This window comes from Phascolarctos cinereus, unplaced genomic scaffold (genome assembly GCF_003287225.1).
Source record: "Phascolarctos cinereus isolate Bilbo 61053 unplaced genomic scaffold, phaCin_HiC Scaffold_726;HRSCAF=1367, whole genome shotgun sequence".
Lineage (NCBI taxonomy): Eukaryota > Metazoa > Chordata > Mammalia > Diprotodontia > Phascolarctidae > Phascolarctos > Phascolarctos cinereus.
This window is the reverse complement of record NW_027556098.1, coordinates 362645962-362664689: the sequence shown is the minus strand read 5'-3', so window position 1 is coordinate 362664689 and position 18728 is coordinate 362645962. Positions and strand designations below refer to the sequence as shown.

General features: G+C 48.6%; 1 protein-coding gene across 1 annotated transcript in view; it reads left to right on the top strand.

Annotated features, from left to right (window-relative positions):
• The window catches only part of RIMS3 (regulating synaptic membrane exocytosis 3), a 30866-nt gene extending 12449 nt beyond the window's left edge, over positions 1 to 18417 (top strand). Inside the window, exons 4-8 of the mRNA XM_020982996.2 lie at positions 3839 to 3980; positions 5574 to 5686; positions 8683 to 8784; positions 10302 to 10441; positions 15917 to 18417. Coding sequence (XP_020838655.1) covers positions 3839 to 3980; positions 5574 to 5686; positions 8683 to 8784; positions 10302 to 10441; positions 15917 to 16129 — 710 coding nt within the window. The 3' untranslated portion in view covers positions 16130 to 18417. The remainder of the gene's footprint in view (positions 1 to 3838; positions 3981 to 5573; positions 5687 to 8682; positions 8785 to 10301; positions 10442 to 15916) is intronic.
• Positions 18418 to 18728: the final 311 nt, after the last annotated feature.

The window sequence follows — 18728 nt, the reverse complement described above, 5'->3', positions numbered from 1 at the left end:
GAGGAGCGGGGGTGTCTCTGCAATGCGGAGGAGGTTACCATGGCAACTGAAGGAGGCTGCTAAGGGAAGGAAGGTAGTTGCTGTCTTAAGGGGAGCCAGCCCTCCCCCTCTGCGTTTCCTCTTCACAGCCTGTCACCCGAGACCCTTTCCCCCACCCCAGTCCTGTCTGTCCCAGAGGAGGGGGCTGAATAAGAAGACCCTCTACTCCCACTCCAGTCCTCCTTCTTCCCACAACCTTTCTGGGCTGTGGTGATAACAGGCAGCGATGGGTATTGGTCCGAGGGTGACTGGTTGTAGCAGGGTTTACTAATTTGGCAGGTGAGAGAGAGACTGTAAGATAGAGTTCACTTATAAGCTTTAGTTTATCTGTATTTTAGGACACGATGGAAAGATATGGGCTAGACGCTAGTCCAATCAGGCAGATTCAAAGAGCTTGAGTGCTCTGACCCAGGAAGGCAGCATGTTAACCGTCAAACCAGTTTTAATAAATCAAGCATTTATTAAGCACCTATTATGTGTCTGGCCTTTTGCTAGGCAGTGGGGATACAAAGAAAGAGAGAGAGAAAAGACAGAAGAGAGAGAGAGAGAGAGAGAGAGAGAGAGAGAGAGAGAGAGAGAGAGAGAGGAGAAGGAAGAAAGAAGGAAAATTTCAAGCCCTCTAAGTGCTTACATTTAACTGGGAGAAAACAATTTACATACATAGAAGGAAATAGGAAGTAATTTATATACATAGAAGGCTATACAAAATAATTTTGAGATTCTCTGGGTGACAGAGGGGAAAGATCAGAAAAAGTGTCATGTGGGAGGTGACTGGAGCTAAGCTTAGGCGTCAGAGGTGAAGAGGGAGAACCTCCATTCAAGGCATTGGGGAGCAGCCATGAATGAAGATCGAATATTATATGTGAGAAGCATATACTTAGTTTGACTAGAAACGTAGAACGGGTAAAAGGCAATAATAAATCAATAAACCTGGAAAGGTAGGCTGGAGCCCCATTGTGAACGCTCCAAATGCTAAACAGAAGAATGTATGTTTATCCCAGAAGCAATAGGGACCCACTGGAGCTTCTTGAGCAGAGGAATGACATGGTCAAACTTGTGCTTTAGGAGTCTCATTTTGGCAGCTCCTGTGGAGGATGGTAGGAAAGTGGGTCTCCAACTGATTGGCCAAGGGATCTAAATTTAGCCCTGGGCTGTTTAACATTTTTGTCAATGGCTTGGACAAAGGCTTAGATGACATGTTCATCAAATTTGCAGGTGACCAAAACTAGGAAGGATAGACAACATATTGGACAATAGTCAGATCTTGACAGACTATAACACTGAACCAAATAAAATTCAATTCAATAGCCATAAGTGCAAAAATCTGACACTTTGCTTCAAAAATAAACTTCACAAGTACAGGATGGAAGGCAGGCTTAGACAGATAGATTTGAGGGTTTTGGTGAACTGCAAACTCAATATAAGTTGAGAGTGGGCTGCGGCAGCTAAAAAAGCAAATGTAATTTCATACTGCTTTAAAAGCTGTGGTGTGCAGAATAAGTGACTCAGTAATCCCACCATTCTCTACTCTTGTCAGCCTGCATCTATATTGTTGTTTAGTTGTGAGCACTATATTTTAGTAAGGGCATTGATGAACTGGGTGGCATCCAGAGGAAGACAACCGGAATGGTGAAAAAAGCCTTTTGAGATCATGATGTGGAAGAACTGGGGATGGTTAAGCTGGAGAACAGAATACAGGAGTGAGACAGGAGGTATATGATACTGGTTTCAAGTATTTACATGGCTGTCATGGGAAAGAGGGATTAGATTTGTTCCGCTTGGCCCCAGAGAACAGAACAAGGAGCCATTGGGAGTCTGAGGGGAGTGGGCATAGGGATAGGGATGTGGAGAGAGACACCATGACCAGGAAGATAGATTTTAAGTCAATGGAGGGAAGACCTTCCTAGAAATCTGAGCTGTCCAAGAGTGGAATGGGATGCCTTAGAAAGTAGCGATTTCTCCGTCACTAGAGGTCTTCAAACGGATGCCGGATGATCTCTTGTTTGGGATCTTGAAATGGGTAGAATATAGATTCAGTGGCCTCTGAGGTCTTTTCTAAGAGATGTAAACTGTGACCTAACGGATAGAAGGCTGGACGTGGAGTTAAGAAAACCCAGTTTTAAACCCCACCTCTCACTCATGATAGTTTTGTGACCACAAGCAATCATTTTTTCCAGTTTCCTCATCTGTACAAAGGGGTGTTCGTGTCTATCTCACCGGTTAGTGTGTGTAGCCAATGGGTAATGGGGTAATAATAAGCTGCTCTGCAAACTTTGAAGAGTTTTACACCTTTTCAATAAGTATCAGTTGTTATTATTCCAGCTTTGAGTTTCTGTAGTTTGTGTCAGGGCAAGAAGGAGATATTGGGGTCTGTGATGGCATTCAGTAAAAGATCCCAGCATTTTAAAGCTGAAAGAGATCTTGGAGGGACAGCTAGGTGGCGCAGTGGATAGAGCACCGGCCCTGAAGTCAGGAGGTCCTGAGTTCAAATCAGATCTCAGACCAAACACTTGATACTTGCTAGCTGTGTGACCCTGGGCAAGTCACTTAACCCCAATTGCCTAAAACAAAAATAGAGAGACCTTGGAGATCATGTAATCCATCTTCTCTTTGCCCTCTGCAATTTTTACAAACAAGGAAACCAAAAGCCAGAAAAGTGAGTGTTGTTATTCATTCAGTCTGACTCTTGGTGACCCCATTAGAGGTTTCCTTGGCAAAGAAACTGGAGCGATTTCCCATTCCCTTCTCCCCGTCATTTTACAGATGAAGAAACTGAGGCAAACAGGATTGAGTGACTTGCCCAGTGTCTCTGAGGCCAGATTTGAACTCAGAATGAGTCTTCTTGACTCGAGGGCTGGCACTCTGTCCACTGTGCCACCTAGCCACCCAAAAAGTGAATGACCTGCCCCTAAATTACCCAGCTAGGGGTTTGTGAGTGTCAGAAGGGAAAAAGGAGTGTTGGTTGGGGGGAGGGTGATAGCTTTTGTGATGGTATCAGGTTGAGAGGGAGGCATAGATCTGGGGATAGAAGTTCAGGATAGTGTCAGGCAGAAGAAGGTGCTTGATCTCGGGGTGATGGTGTTTATGATATCGTCATACACACACACACACACACACACACACACACACAGAAGGGTGTTGGTCCAGTAGTGATGGCCTCTGAGATGGTGTCAGAGGGAGTCGTAGGTCTGAGGTGATGGGGATATGAAAGTACCAGACAAACAGCGGGGTGTTGATCGTGGGGCACAGAGTCAAATGGAATATTGGGATTTGCGATGATGTCAGAGGGCAGTGGGGTGTTGGTCTGACCCTTATGGCCTCAAAGATAGTGTTGGGGGGAGACAGGGTAAACCTGAGAGTTTGTGACTTCTAGAAACTCATAGCAGGCAGTTTTGGGCAAAGGAACAAAAAATGGAGGGGAGTAGGGGGTGGGAATGAGGGTTGGCATCTTCTGGGGTATGTGAAGTTCCTTGATCTTTGCTGGGGGCCTTCGGAACTGGGTTCCTAGATATGGAGTGTCTGTGTGTGTGTATAGGGACTTTCCTGTTGTGCCCCATCTCTTCCCAAATGGGGGCTGAGGCCCTCCCCTCTCTTGGTAGCATCCTTCCCTGCTCCTAAGAAGGGATCGAGGGGAAGGCCATGGGGGTCTTAAAGACTTCCTTCCTTCTCCCCTCAGCCTGCCAGGGTGCTGAGCTCCTCAGCCCAGAGGGGCAAGCAGGAATCACTGGGGCCCCCAGTGATTGTCGCTCCCTCCTCCCTCCCAAGAAATTCATGCCTGGGTTTCCTCTCTGTGCATTAGAAGGTGGAACCAAGAAACTACCAAGCAACATCAGGCGGAGCACGGAGACAGGAATCGCTGTGGAGATGAGAAGCAGGGTCACACGGCAGGGGAGCCGAGAGTCCACCGATGGCAGCACCAACAGCAACAGCTCCGAGGGCACGTGCGTCCTCCCTGCCTGCTCCCCCATATTACCTGGGCACGGGGTGGGCTCAGGGACCCTCCTGTGTGAGAGCCACCTCCAAAGGCAAAGCATTTCAGGCTCAAAGAGACATTAGGTAGTTCTCCCTTCAGGCCTCAGTTGTTCCATCTGTAAAGTGGGAGGTGAGGTTACTAGATGTTTCCTGAATCGTGGCATCCAATGATCTCTGGTTCTCTGTCTTCCCTCCCTTGACCTCCACACAGTCCAGAGGGGAAGAGAATCCTGCCCTTAATAAGAGGCACCAAGTACAGAACAGTGGTGAGACCAAGAATTGGAGGCACGGACTCTGGGATTTGGGTCAGAACTCAAGGTTGTCCTTGAAAAAAAAAAGTCCTTGCCTGGAAGCCAAGAGACCTGTGTTCTAGTCCTGACAATGGGCTAGATGAGAAGATCTTTGAGGTCTCTCTCAGCTCGGATGTTTTAGGATTCTGCAGCAGTATGGTCTGTTAGGACAAGCCCTGGACCAGGGCTGAAATCCTGGCTCTGAGGCTCACTACCTGTTTGATCCCGGTCAAGTCACTAACCAGTCAATCAATTCAACATTTATTAAGCACCTACTGTGTGCCAGGTGCTGTGCTAGGTGCTGGGGATACTAAAAGAAGCAAAAGGCAGTCCTTGCCCTCAAGGAGCTTACAATCTAATGGGAAGCTCGTTGGCCTCACTTTCTTCATCTGCAAAATACGGGGGCTGTTCTATATGGCCTCTAAGATCCCTTCCAACTCTAGAACTATGATCCCACTCAATGTTACCTACCCGTCATTATTCTGCTCGTACAATCGTTTTTTCTTATGACAGATCTCTCTTCCAATGATCTCAAAACGCTTTTCAGAACTGGTTTCATTTTGTCCCTTAGAGTGGTGACATTACTCCTCCTCCTCTTCCTCCTCCTCCTCTTCCTCCTCCTCCTCTTCCTCCTCCTCTTCCTCCTCTTCCTCCTCCTTCTCCTCCTCCTCCTCTTCCTCCTCCTCTTCCTCCTCCTCTTCCTCCTCTTCCTCCTCCTTCTCCTCCTTCTCCTCTTCCTCGTCCTCGTATTTCTATAGCACTTTACCTCGTTCCAAGGGCTTTGCTCCCTGGTGGTCCATCAGTAAACTGAGGTGGCCTAGCAGGTTGCTCCCAATGCTGTGGCCCATCTGTCCCTGACCTGGCCATCCTCCTTAGACTGCAGACTCCATGGGAGCATAGGCTGTTTTATCTAAATGTGCCTCTCCCCCAGCCCTGGGGACAGGGCCTTTTGCATACAAAGAGCCTTAACATTAACAAAGCCCTTCCCCACATCAATCCCGAGAGATGGGTATTACAAATAGTATTTTTTCCTATTTTACAGTGGAGGAAACTGAGACTCAAAAGAGGGGAATTGACCTGCCCAAGTTCAAACAGGCAGTAACTATCAGAGTCAGTATTTGAACACAGGTCTTCTGGATCAGAATTTCCCCTACCCTCCTCCTACCCTGCAGAGGGGGAAAGGAGGACCTCGGCCCCAGGTACCCGTATCCCCACATCCTCGGGGTATCCTAACCTGTGCTCTGGACTTCCTTTTTATCTTGTTGTCCACAGGTTCATCTTCCCTACTGCCAGACTTGGAGCTGAGAGCCAATTCAGTGACTTCCTGGATGGCCTGGGGCCAGCCCAGATTGTGGGGAGACAGACACTGGGGACACCCCCGATGGGTGAGTCTTCCAAGGTGACTGGGGTTGGGCAAGGACCACATCCTTCCCCAGTTCTCTTCTTGGGGAGCAAGGGTACCACTGCCTGGTCTGAGAACAGCAGAGAGAGCTCATTTCATCACTAGATGGTGTGGGAGGAGCCGCAACATCCCATTTCCTCTGACTCCCCTACCCCATTATCACATGGAAAGACAGAAAAATAGATGGGGGGGGGAGAGAAAGAGAAAGAGAAAGAGGAGAGAGAGAGAGAGAGAGAGAGAGAGAGAGAGAGAGAGAGAGAGAGAGAGAGAGAGAGAGAGAGAGAGAACGAGGAGAGACATAGAGGAGAGAGAAAGAGAAAGAGAAGAGAAAGAGGAGAGAGAACGAGGAGAGACAAAGAGAAGAGAGAGAAAGAGAGAGAGAAAGAGGAGAGAGAGAGAAAGAGGAGAGAGAGGAAGAAGAGAGAAGAGAAAGAGGAGAGAGAGAAGAGAGAGAAAGAGAGAGAGAGAGAGAAAGAAGAGAGAAGAGAGAGAAAGGAGAGAGAGAAAGGAAAGAGAGAAGAGAGAGAGAAAGAAAAGAGAGAAAGAGGAGAGAGAAAGAGGAGAGAGAGAAGAGAGAGAAGGAAGAGAGAGAAAGAGGAGAGAGAGAGAAAGAGGAGAGAGAGAACGAGGAGAGAGAGAGAAGAGAGAGAGAAAGAAGAGAGAGAAAGAGGAGAGAGAGAGGAGAGAGAGAAAGAGGAGAGAGAGAACGAGGAGAGACAGAGAGAAGAGAGAGAAAGAGAGAGGAGAGAGAGAGAGAAAGAGGAGAAAGAGGAGAGAGAGAGAAAGAGAGAGAGAGGCTCAGTAAACACTCAGTCTGTGCCAGGCCCTGTGATGATCTCTAGGGATTCAAATACAAGTAATCAAGATTGCCCTCAAGGAGCTTCCATTCTAAGAGAGGGGAGGACATATAAAGAGCAGTTGGAAAGAGGGGTGGGGGACACAGGGAGGCTGCATGGTATGGAGAGGGTTCCCAGGCCTGTTTCCTGTCAAGACAAGGTGAAAGCTCACCAGTGTTGTGGGGGATCGAGGGGGTTGGACAGGGGTGCAGAAGATAAGAAGGATGTCTATAGTGTAGGTAGCATGGTGTAGACATCACTGGCAAGTGCTTCCCAAAGTCTAACCGTGGTTCCCCCTGCTGCAGCTACAGCCCATGATGCTAATTCATCAGAGACCCAAAGGTCAAGGTTCTCCCTGGGACGAGGTAGAGAGTCACTCAGCACTTCTGTAATTCTAAGCTGGCCTTGAACATTTAAGAGTAGTGCCCCCTGGAGACCAAAGCTGTGTAAGACTGGGCTCCCTTTCCCTTGAGCCTGCTTAGGGGAGACTTAGGATAACCCCCTGAGGACCTCTAGGCTGCTGTGGGCAATCAGGTGAGGTCACAACAACTCCGTGCCCTCCCCCACCCGACCCCCTCAGTCCAGCCGTCTACCAACTTGGCAAATTTAGCCTGGACCTGGCTGATGCAAAAATTATGGATAACCCAAGAAACAGTTGCTAATTCCAGAGTTTTGTCTGTTTTTGGTTTGCATATATAATTTCTCTGGATCACATTTTATTTCCTTGTTTTATTTGTCCTGGACTGTTATGAAAATGAGTCGGAGGGGCAGCTAGGTGGCACGGTGGATAGAGCTCTGGCCTTGGAGTCAGGAGTTCAAATCCGACCTCAGACACTTGACACTAGCTGTGTGAACTTGGACAAGTCACTTAACCCTGATTGCCTTACCAAAAAAGAAAAACAAAACAAAACAAAATAGTCTGGCTTGCTCAAGTGAATGTTGGATGGAAGCTGGGAAGGGAGCCTTGATGCAACTAGGGTCGTGGAGGGGGGACGAGAAGCAAGCCAGGGTTCCCCACAAACCACATGTCTGAGGGCCAGCTCTGTTACATTTCACCCCCTTCCCCCCCCCAGGATTCTCTGGCATCTTTAAGGGGGAAATGAAGGGATCTCTCTTCTCTGCCATTGGGTGAAGCCCCCAAATTTAGGAGTCCAAACACTCCAGTTCCATTTAAGTATTTACCTACCATAGTCAGATCAGCTTGTCCAAAGAAATACTTCCTTCAAAGACACAGCAAGAGCAAGTATACAAACATCCCCCCCACCCCCGCCCCAGGCACACAATCCCCTCTGCAGAGCCTTAGTCTCTGAGGAAGGTCGGGAGATTAGGCTCAAAGCTTCATTTGGTTCCTACATAACATTAGTCCCAACTCATTCAAGTCCAAAGTCTCTAGCCTCCTTTTGCATCCCGGCTTCTCAGCACTTAGCCCAGGGCCTGGCACATAGCGGTCTCTTCATAAATGTTGACTGGCTGACTACTGGCCTGCTTACAACATCCAGCCCATAATCCTGGGCTCCAGCGTCCCCTTGCCTTGAGCTCCCTGGTTAGGGATTCCCTCCCCGTGCCTAGAAACTCAAAGGACAAATGAAACAGACAAAAGCCTCCAGCCAATTTCTTGGGGCTACGTGACCTAAGAGGAAGGGAAGGTGGCCCTGTCCCCTTCTTTGTATGTGAGTGAATGAGTCCTTCCTCGCCCCAGACTTGAGGGAAGAAGAGAGAGACTGCCCCAGTTAGATGGTTTTAAGGATTCAGCTAGTTACAGCTATGCAGTCAATGCAAAGAAGCTGCTCCCAACCCATTTGGTAGGCCAACACATGCTGTCCAAGCACACCAGGTCTTCTCTCTCCCAGGAGCCACTCCCAAGCATCTCCCATGTGGGAGACACCATTTCCGGTGGCCTACGCATGCGCCAAGCCATGTTACTCACGGACAGTCCACAAACTGGATAATTTAATTTATTGTAACTCGAGAAGTTGCCCAGCCTCTTCCCCTTGGGCTATCTGTTATGTGGATTTTTCTGTCATTGGAAGGAGGGGTGTAAGGATCAACTTCCCTTAACATAGAAAATTGAGAGCTGAACCCAGTTCCCTTTGTGGCCATGGCCAGCACAAAGTACCTTACTTTTCTCTTTCTTGGTGCCCAGGGGATGTTCACATTGCAATGATGGACCGGAGTGGTCAGCTGGAGGTGGAAGTGATTGAGGCCCGAGGCCTTACCCCCAAACTGGGCTCTAAGTCCCTCCCAGGTAAAGCTAATACAGAGTGAAGTGGGGATCAAGTCCTGGGGGCTGGGCTGGAGGGCGGACTGACCAGCTCCAAGTCTCTGAGATGGCCCAGGCATGAGCTGTGGGTCACACCCCAACTTGGAAGATTTGGAATTCGAACACCTGGGTCCAAGTCCTGGTTCTGCGACTTGCCAGCTGTGTGATCTTGGGCCTCAGTTTCCTTCTCTGTAAGGAGATGAGGCGTGAGATCACTAAGGGCCTACTTATTAGCCTGAGGCTGGTGGGGAATTCTGAAGAATAAGGAGACTGGCATCCTAAGAGGCCGAGGGATTGTGGGCATTCCTCCCAATGCTCATCATTCAACTTCACACGGGAGGGATGAAGTGGGACTGTCTACTTCTCCTCACCTAATTGTAGAGGCTGCGTTTTAGGAAAGACTGGAGGGCATCTGAGAGGTTGCCCAGGATGGGCGAAGCTGTGCCAATCAAGGGTCAATTGAAGGACTAGGGAGCGTCTAGAAAAGGACAGAGTGATTGCAAAGAGCTAACAAAGCTTCACCAAGAAAAAGTGATTTCTGAGTCATCTGTTCTTTCCTGATAAGTTTCCTAGGCTGGTAGATGAGGGGTTAGTGTAACTTTCCTGGACATATTATTATGGACAAAACTTGGGGCCCATGGCTATGGCTAGACTCTGGTACATACATGTAAGTAGATTAAGAGCTGGTTGACTAGACTGCAAAAGAGTAGTCATTAATGATTGAATGTCAGCTTAGAAGAAGGTCTAAGAAAACAAAACCTAATAAGGATCATGGTAAAATCTTACACTTGAGTTCAAAACAATCAACTTCCCCAGTACATGACTAGATACAACTACCTTTTTTTTTTTTGGCCTGAAAAAAGATCTGAGGGTTTCAGTAGACTGCAAGCTCGTTATGAGTAGTATCAGTAGTGTGAGATGGCAGCCAAAAGTAAGAATGCAATCTTGGGCTGCGTTAAGAGAGTTGTTCAGAGTCTAAGATCAGAGCAGGGACAGTTCTGCTACACTACAGTGTCAGACCACATCTAGAGTAGTGAATTCTGGGCGCCATATTTTGAGGACACTGATAAGGTAGAGAGTGTCCAGAGTAAGGAACCTGGATGGTAAAGACCTTGATATTTTGCCACTGGTTGGATGAACTGGGGGTAGTTAGCCTTGGGAAGAGAAGGGAACATGACCACTGACTTTGAGAATTCAGAGGACTCTGCGGAAGAGGGATTAGACTTGTTCTATTATGCCCCCAGAGTGGAAGTTTCATGGAGGCAGATTTCAGATGGATGGAAGGAAATGCTCCCCGACAGAGCTGTTCCAAAGTGGAACGGCCTGCCTCTGGGGGTAGTGGGTTCTTTGGGACTGGTGGTCTTCAAGCAGAGGCTGGATAACCACCGGTCAGGTTTGGGCCGCTCAGAGATGGTGGAGATGGCCACCCCCTCAGGATGACATCCCGGACCACCCTGCACCGTGCCCTCCATAGCTGACATGCCGCCCTCTCCTTCCTCCAGCCACCTACATCAAGGTTTACCTGCTCGAGAATGGAGCCTGCTTGGCCAAGAAGAAGACGAGGGTGGCTAAGAAGACGTGTGATCCCTTGTACCGTCAGGCCCTGCTGTTCGATGAGGGGCCCCAGGGAAAGGTGTTACAGGTGAGTGTCCTTGGGGCAGAGGGGGATGGGTCAAACCTGGGCTTCAGTGGGGAGGCCCTGAGCTTTCCTGTCTGGGAGCACCGCTGAGCAATTGGCAGGTGGGGAATCGGTGGGAAGGTTTTCTTGTTACTGCCTTCCTGCTGGGGAGGACTCAGGAAAGAGATGGTGGTGGTGGTATGTGGCAGAATCCCCCCCCTGTGGGGAGGGGAGGGTTGCGGGCGGGGTGGGGTGGGGTGGGGTGGGCCTGGCTGGGGCCAGAGAACTTGGGATGCAGATTGGAAATGGGCAACCTTGATTCTAACAATTAGAGCTAGCCCCAAATGGAGTAGGGGTCTCCAAGCAAAGGCTGGCTGACCTCTTGTTGTAGAGGGGACTCTTGTTCAGATACAAGTTGGATGAGATGGCTTCTGAGGCCCCATCCAGCTAGGAGGTTCTAGGCTCCTGTGAATTATAAACCCATAGATCCTCAGGACACAAGGGCCAACCCCCAGTGACTTAATAAATGTTTGTTGAATTCATGGGATTCTAGGATTTTGAGCTGGAAGTGACCTTAAAGAGCATCTAGTTCAACTTGTTCATTTTACAGATAAGGAAACTGAAGCCTCTTGATTTGCCCAAGGTCACATAGGTAGCGGGCCACACGGCATTGAAGTGACTGAGCTAAATTGAACTGAGAGCAGTTAGGTGGCGTGGTGGCCTGGAGTCAGGAAAACCCGAGTTCAAATCTGGCCTCAGACAAACTCACTAGCTGTGTGACCCTGGACAAGGCACTTAACCCCATCTGCCTCAGTTTCCTCATCTGTAACATGAGCAGGAGAAGTAAATGCCAAACCACTCCAGTATCTTTGCCAGGAAAACCCCAGGTGGGGCCACAAAGACTCAGACACGACTGAAAAAAATGACTGAACAACATGAAATACAGACATGTCATTGCTATAAACTTAAGAACTTTGTAGGCAGAAGAATTGACCTCTACAAAGGGAAATGGACCAATGGGTGAGGGTCAGCTGCCCTGAGCTTGAGGCCTGAAGCCAAGTGCAGGGTCTGCTGGGGACAGACAGGAAAAAAACGCGTTTGGTTGTTTTTTTTTGTTTGTTTGTTTGTTTGTTTTAAAGTCAGGGGCCCCAGAGGCAGAGAAAAGAGCTAAGACAACGAGGCAGGCTGGGGAAGGGGGTGGGAACGCCAGTCCTCAGGCTCAGGGAATCGTTGGACCTGAACCGTGAGGGGATCCTGGGCGTGCGGTCAAGTCATTTTGTCCTCGTGCCTGTTAGGAGTCCCTGGTATTGCCCTTGGTGGGAGGATGGGGACTCAGCTGGCAAGTGGTCCAGCTGTCTGGGACAGCCTGCCGAAGCTTCCTGCCCAGCTCCGTGGTCAGAGCTAGGCGAACGAATGAGTGCCAACCAGAGCCGCCCAGTGGTGGTGTTCTATCATCTTCTGGTCGTGTAAGACTCTCTGCAACCCCACTTGGGGTTTCTTGGTAGAGATGCTGAAGTGGCTTGTCATTTCCTTCTCCCGCTCATTTGACAGATGAGGAAACTGAGGCAGACAGGGTTAGGTGACATGCCCAGGGTCACACAGCTAGGAAGTGACTGAGGCCAGATTTGAACTCAGGATGATGAGTTTTGCTGACTCCAGAGCCCAGTGCTAACTGCCCCATGACAGGCATAGTCACATTTTATAGATGAAGAAACGGAGGTTCAGGAGCAGGATCTGAATTAGTCTTCCGGATTCCCCGGAAAGTCACTCCCTGCAGTACTCGGAGCAGGAGACTAGGGTGTCCAGGTTCCCATTCAGGAGAGAACCGTTGGGACCAGACAAGGGAGAGTTAAAGGTCAGGTCTGAAAGTTCAGGCACCAGCCAGTGTGGGATAGAGAGATTTTTCATATGTAAATTAAATGTAAATCCTCTGAAGTAGGTTTGACTTGACTTCATAATAATAATAATAATAATAATAGTAGTAATTAGTAGCTTTCATTTCCATAGAGCCTTAAAGTTTACAAAGTGATTCATTAATTATTTACACTTTCTCCTCTCCATTAAAATGTAAGCACCTTGGGGGCAGCCGGTGGCACAATGGATAGAGCTCCCGCCTTGGAGTCAGGAGGACTTGAGTTCAAATGCGACCTCAGACACTTGACACTTACTAGCTATGTGACCCTGGGCAAGTCACTTAATCCCAATTGCCTCACAAAAAAAAAAAAAAAGCAAATGTCTTCAGAACTGGAACTGTCTTTAGCCTTTCTTTGTAACCCCAGATACATAATAGAGTACTGAGCCTGGCTTGTGGTAGGCACTTAATAAACGCGATAAGATCTTGTAAGCAGATTGTTCCCATTATATAGATGAGGAAACTGAAGTTCAGAGACATAAAGAACTTTGCCAAGGGGATGGGATCAGGATTCCAACTCCAAAACCAGGGGCTTTCTCCTTTCCACTCTGCTATCTGTTTTATTTTTCAATCTACAGATTCTGTTTTACCTTCTCTATAAATCCTAGACTTGTACCTTGATCTAGGGAGGAGCTGGGGAGGGATGGATAGGAGAGGGGAGAGTTAGAATGGAGAGAGGGGACAAAGGCATTGAGGGTTAATAGCAGAAACTGGCAGGAGAGGGAGAAGGAGGAGGAGGAGGAAGGGGAGGAGGGAGAGGAGGAGGATTGGGATCTGCCAATTTCCCAGGCAGGTCAGAGTTCACTGACTCCAGCTAGGGGTTAGAGATCAAGGGGAGTTTAAGAATTAGTGAAGAAGAAAGCCCTGGGGCTGAAGACGAAGGTCCCCCTGAATCGGTTTCAAGAAGTATCGGAGGCCCTGGGAAGCTGACATGGTTCAGTGAGGCCCAAAGCCTGGGGCTAGATCCTTTAAATGTACCCGAGTGACTCCGTCACTGCCAGGGTTCCAAGAACTCAGTTCAGCTCTCAGATGGGAGGCTCAGGAGAGGACCGGGCAAAGAGATGGGGCCAGATTCAGGGACAAGTTCAGAATACAGTGTTCCAGGATGGACTGTATCACACTGGGCTGTGAGTTTCCCCATCATACATGGGACCTGTCAGAAACGTGTGGGTTGGAAGGTGGACCAGTTATGATCCCAAGTCCCCTACTTACACCCCATGTGAGACTTCAGTTTCCTCATCTGCTAAATGAGAGGGTTGGGGGTTCTTAACCTTTTATGGAGCCTATGAACCCCTTTTTAGAATCTTGTTTTTAAATACATAAAATAAAATCCACGGAATCACACAAGCAGCCAATTATATTTGAAATTTAGTTATAAAAAGAAAAATTTTAAACCAAGTTCATGGACCTCCCAAGTTAAGAACTAGATGTTCTCTAAAGCCCTGGCCAGATCTATATCCTGTAATCCTATCCATTAGCCAATCCATAAATACGTACTATGTGCCAGGTATCGGGTATACAAAGACAAAAACTTGAAATAATTCAGGTGAGAGGTAATGAGGGCGTGAACTCGGGTGGTGGTTATATCAATGAAGAAAAGGGGATCCAGCTGGAGAGATATAGTAGAGATAGTATCAATAAGATTTGTTTGTCCACAAGTATTTATTAAGTGCTTGCTTTGCAGCAGGCAAGTGGATAGAGCCCTGAGCTTGGAATCAGGAAGACTCATCTTCCTGAGTTCAAATCAGACCTCAGACACCAGCTGTGTGACCCTGGGCAAGTCACTTCACCCTGTTTGCCTCTGTTTCCTCCTCTGTAAAAAGAGCTGCAGAAGGAAATGGTAAATTACTTCAGTATCCAGTATAGAAGAGTCAGGAACAACTGAAAATGACTGAACAAGCAAATGCCCCAGGGACTGTGCAAAGTATGAGGTTTGCCAAGAAAGATAAAAAACAGTCCCCGCTTTCAAGGAGCTCACACTTTAACCGGGGAAACAATGTGAAAACAACTAGGTACAGAGGAGATGCGAGGAAGTCACATGGTAAAATCTTCACTTTAGAAAAACTACTTTGGCGATTGAGTGGAGGATGGATTGGACTGGCAAGAGAAACAATTAAAAATCCATTGAACAGGCTAGGCAAGAGAAAATGGTGGTGGCCATGTCAGTGGAAAGATGGAGAGACAGAGACAAGAGGTGTCATGGCAGTAGAAAGGACAAGATTTTTTGTTGTTGGTTTTTTGTTGCTTTTTTGGGGGAAGGCAATCAGGGTTAAATGACTTGCTCGGGGTCACACAGATAATAAGTGTCAAGTGTCTGAGTCCTCCTGACTCCAGGGTCTGTGCTCTATTCACTTCACCACCTAGCTGCCCCCAAGGGACAAGATTTGTCAACAGATTAGATAGGAGTGGAGAGACAGAGAGACAGAGAGACAGAGACAGAGAGTCACAGACAGAGACAGAGAGAGAGAGGCAGAGACAGAGACAGAGAGAGAGAGAGAGAGAGAGAGAGAGGAATTAGGGATAACACAGAAACTGCATACCTGGAGGACAAAAAGAATGGCAATGCATGCCTTAATAGGAATAAGAAAGTTTGTAAGAGAAGGAGGCTTGGGCCAGCATAATGACTTCCATTTTGGACAGGTTGGCTTTGATATGTCTATGGGACATCCACTGTGATATGTCCAAGATGCGATTGATCCTAATGGGACTTGTCTAGTAGTTCTGGCTCAAGAGAGAAGTCAGGACTAATGTTTAGGTCTGGGTATCACCAGCATAAAGATGACAGTTGACTAATGGGAGCTGATGAAATCACCAACTGAGACAGTTATTGTTCGTCCTTCGTTTTTGTTTTCCAAGAGAACCAGAGACATGAAGGGGTGATGTCTTGACTTGAGCATGAATTGGATCTAAGTGAGGCAGAGTTGCATAGTTGTCAGCCCTCCTCTCTCTTCCAGAGTCATCCAAGTCCAGTGAAAAGACAACAGTCGAGATGAGTGGCGATGGCCCAGGATGCAGAAAGTAAGACAGTATAGAGATAAAAAAAAGAAAAAGACCCAGGATAGAGCCATAGAGGGAAGAATAGATGGAGATCCAGCAAAGGAGGCTGAGAAGGGGCATTCACACAGATAGAAAAAGAACCAAGAAAGAGCAAAGCAACAGAAACTCAGAAGTGAGAGAGTATTGGGGAGAAGGTAGTCAGCAGCGTCAAATGCTGCAGAGAGGTCGAGAAAGTTGAGCACTGAGAAGAAGCCATTGGATTGGACAATTAAGAGGTCAGCGGTCACTTTGGAGAGAGCAGCTTCAGGTGGATGCTGAGGTTGGAAGCCAGATGGTGAAGGGCTAAGAAACAAATGTAAGAACAGGAAATGTTGGCAGCAAATATAGGTGGCCCTTTTGAAGAGTTTGGAGGAGGAGCGAGATGGGACGGCAGCTTGGGAGGATGCTCAGGACGATCTATGAAGGCTTTTTAAGAATAGGGGAGAGCTGAGTGTATTTGTAAGCCTTTGGGAAAGGAACCAGACTATTTCCAAGGAAAAAGATGGGGGCAGCTCAACTCTCAGCTCCTTCCTCCTTCCTTCCTCTCTCAGGTGATTGTCTGGGGAGACTATGGGCGCATGGACCACAAGTGTTTCATGGGAATGGCCCAGATCGTGCTGGAGGAGCTGGACTTGAGCAACGTGGTCAGTGGCTGGTACAAACTCTTCCCCACGTCTTCTGTGGCCGACTCCACCTTGGGGCCCCTCACCCGGCGTCTCTCCCAATCTTCCCTTGAGAGCTCAACCAGCCCCTCCTGCTCCTAGGAATATGGGGACCTGGACCCCAGGAAGGCAAGGTCGGCGACGGCAGGCCGGGATGTGTGTGTGGGGAGGGATGTGGGTCAGCCTCCTCGCCCCCCCTCCCCCAGGTGGCTCACTGTACATAGCATCTCACCATCTCCTCCTAGAACAACTTACTCATGCTCTGTTGGCCCACAGATTTTCCTGTCTGGGCCATCTCAGCAGGCAGGAGAAGACTCCTCTGTGTGTGTGTGTGTGTGTGTGTGTGTGTGTGTACATTTCTGGGTATATATGTGTGTGTACACAATCCATGTACATGTATACATATGTATGTGTACATGTTTCAGTATGCCTGTATGTATATGTGTCTATTTTTACATTGATATGTATGCACATGTATCCAGTCCATATACGTATATGTATGTATATGTCCAGACTTAAAGAAGCCGGGGCCAGCTCATGCATATCCAGTCCCGGTGAACACAACAGTCCAGTCCCCCAAGTCATCGTGTCTCTAGGCTGAGGGACCAGAGTCATGTTTGTGTTGTCTTTCCTGAGGGTCTCTGAGGAGGGGGACCATTCCGCCATCTGTCCATCCATCTGCCTGACTCCGCTGCCTGTAATGTGAACATCCTCAGTTTCCCTTCCACTGTGCTGTTTTCCCACCCGCTTTTCCTCCTAGGAAAAGACCTGACCAAACGAACCCTCTTCAGCACTGTCGGCCCACCCCTCCCTTTTGGGGAATGTAGCGCCCAATGTAGCCTGCCGCAGGCAGACCTCACCCTTGCTGCAGCCCTGCTGGGCGAGTTCTCCCCGACTCGGGAGCCTCTGCCCACTGATGGCAACCTCCCTCTTCCAGCATCTTTCCTCAGCACTGGCACCTCATTCAATGCATCTTGTAGCATGCAGCACGTGCAATAGGCGAGGCTCCTAAGGGAAGAAGAAGGGGCTTGGAGTGCTTAGGAGGCTAAGACCTCTTGTGCCTACATGGACAGTCCTGGATTCATCAGTCGCCCTCCTTGCATGTGAAGCATTTTCCATTCCTGAGTAGCTGCCAGGAGACGCCAAGTGTCTTTCATGGCTGTGTCCTCCTGGGAGCAGAACAGTAATCAACCCACCACCAGGCTCTCTGATTTCCCATCTCTTGACTCAGGAGGAGACACGGGATCCTGGCTGGTGGTCACAGAACAGCTTCTCCAGGAATGGCGTTGAGCCCATCAGAAGAGTGATGTCCTGCTGCCAACCTTGAGCTGTACCTCGGAAGGACACCCCCCACCCCCCCACCATGGTAGCGGAGGGGGATAATTCCTGAAGAAAACCCTTTACCTCACCAAGGCTCTGTGGGTGACTCAGGTCACTGCTGACATCAGACTCTGGGTTTGGAGGTGTGTCCACCAAAGATCGAGCAAAGCCCAAGGGCCCCCCATCTACTCAGTTCCCTGGCACTAAGCCCCCATCTTTTGTGCCTGAGTGTGCCCAGCACTTCTTGTCTCTGAGGTTCTCCTCAGGGAAGAAGGTCCTCTATCCTTCTCCCTGGAGTGAAGAAACTCAGTTCTTACCCTGGAACCCTGGGACTACCCAGACCACCAATTCTTTACCAAGCAATATGTGTTGCTCCCCAAGTCCTCGCCTCTTTTGACCCTCTGCCCCTCCCTAATGGATTCTGGCCAGAGCTTGCCCAACGGGATGTGCACCATGTGAATGTGGGGGAAATCGGGCTAGCTCTGGGCAAAGGGTCTAGCCTTCTGTTGGAGTCAAAGCTGTGTTTGTGTCATGGGACCTCTGAAAAGCCCTCAAACCTTTTGGATGCCACCCAGCCACAGGCACCTTACTCTGGTCTAGAATAGTGACATACCTGAAGGCAGTATCTGTCTGCCTTGCTTGGGACACAGAAACAGCCCCCTCCCCTGTGCTGGGTCTTGTAGGATCACTACTGAGCAGTCTTCTGCCTCCTGGGTCCAGTCTTGGCAATATTTTCTCTTTGGCCACCAGGACCTTCTCATTCTCTCGAGAAGTCCTTGTACGGCTTTCTCTGGGCTGAAGGCTGAGTATGTATCTGATTATTAGACTATAAGGCAGAGCCAGGGAGGTGTTCTCAATACCAAGACTGAGCTCTAGGGGCAGCAGGAGCGGGTCACTTTCCTTTCAGTCTGTAGCTTTGAGGCTGTGTTCCAGGATGTCCCCCTTTCCTGCCTCAGGAAGACAAGACACGTCTGTCTGTCTTTCTTTCTTTCTTTCTTTCTTTCTTTCTTTCTTTCTTTCTTTCTTTCTTTCTTTCTTTCTTTCTTTCTTTCTTTCTCTTTCTTTCTTTCTTTCTCTCTTTCTTTCTTTCTTTCTTTTTGCCTTTTAGTAAGGCAATCAGGGGTTAACTGACTTGCCCAGAGTCACACAGCTAGTAAGTGTCATGTGTCCGAAGTCGGATTTGAACTCAGGTCCTCCTGATTTCAAGGCTGGAGCTCCATCCACTGCATCACTTAGCTGCCCCGAGGCACGTCTTTCTTCATCAGCAGATGAAACAGCAATGTTAAGTTAGGCCAGTGCAGTTGAAGACAGTGAGAGAAACTGAGAATAGCCGGAGGAAGGGTTCTGGCTGTATGCTTTGGGCTGAACTTGTCCCAAAGCA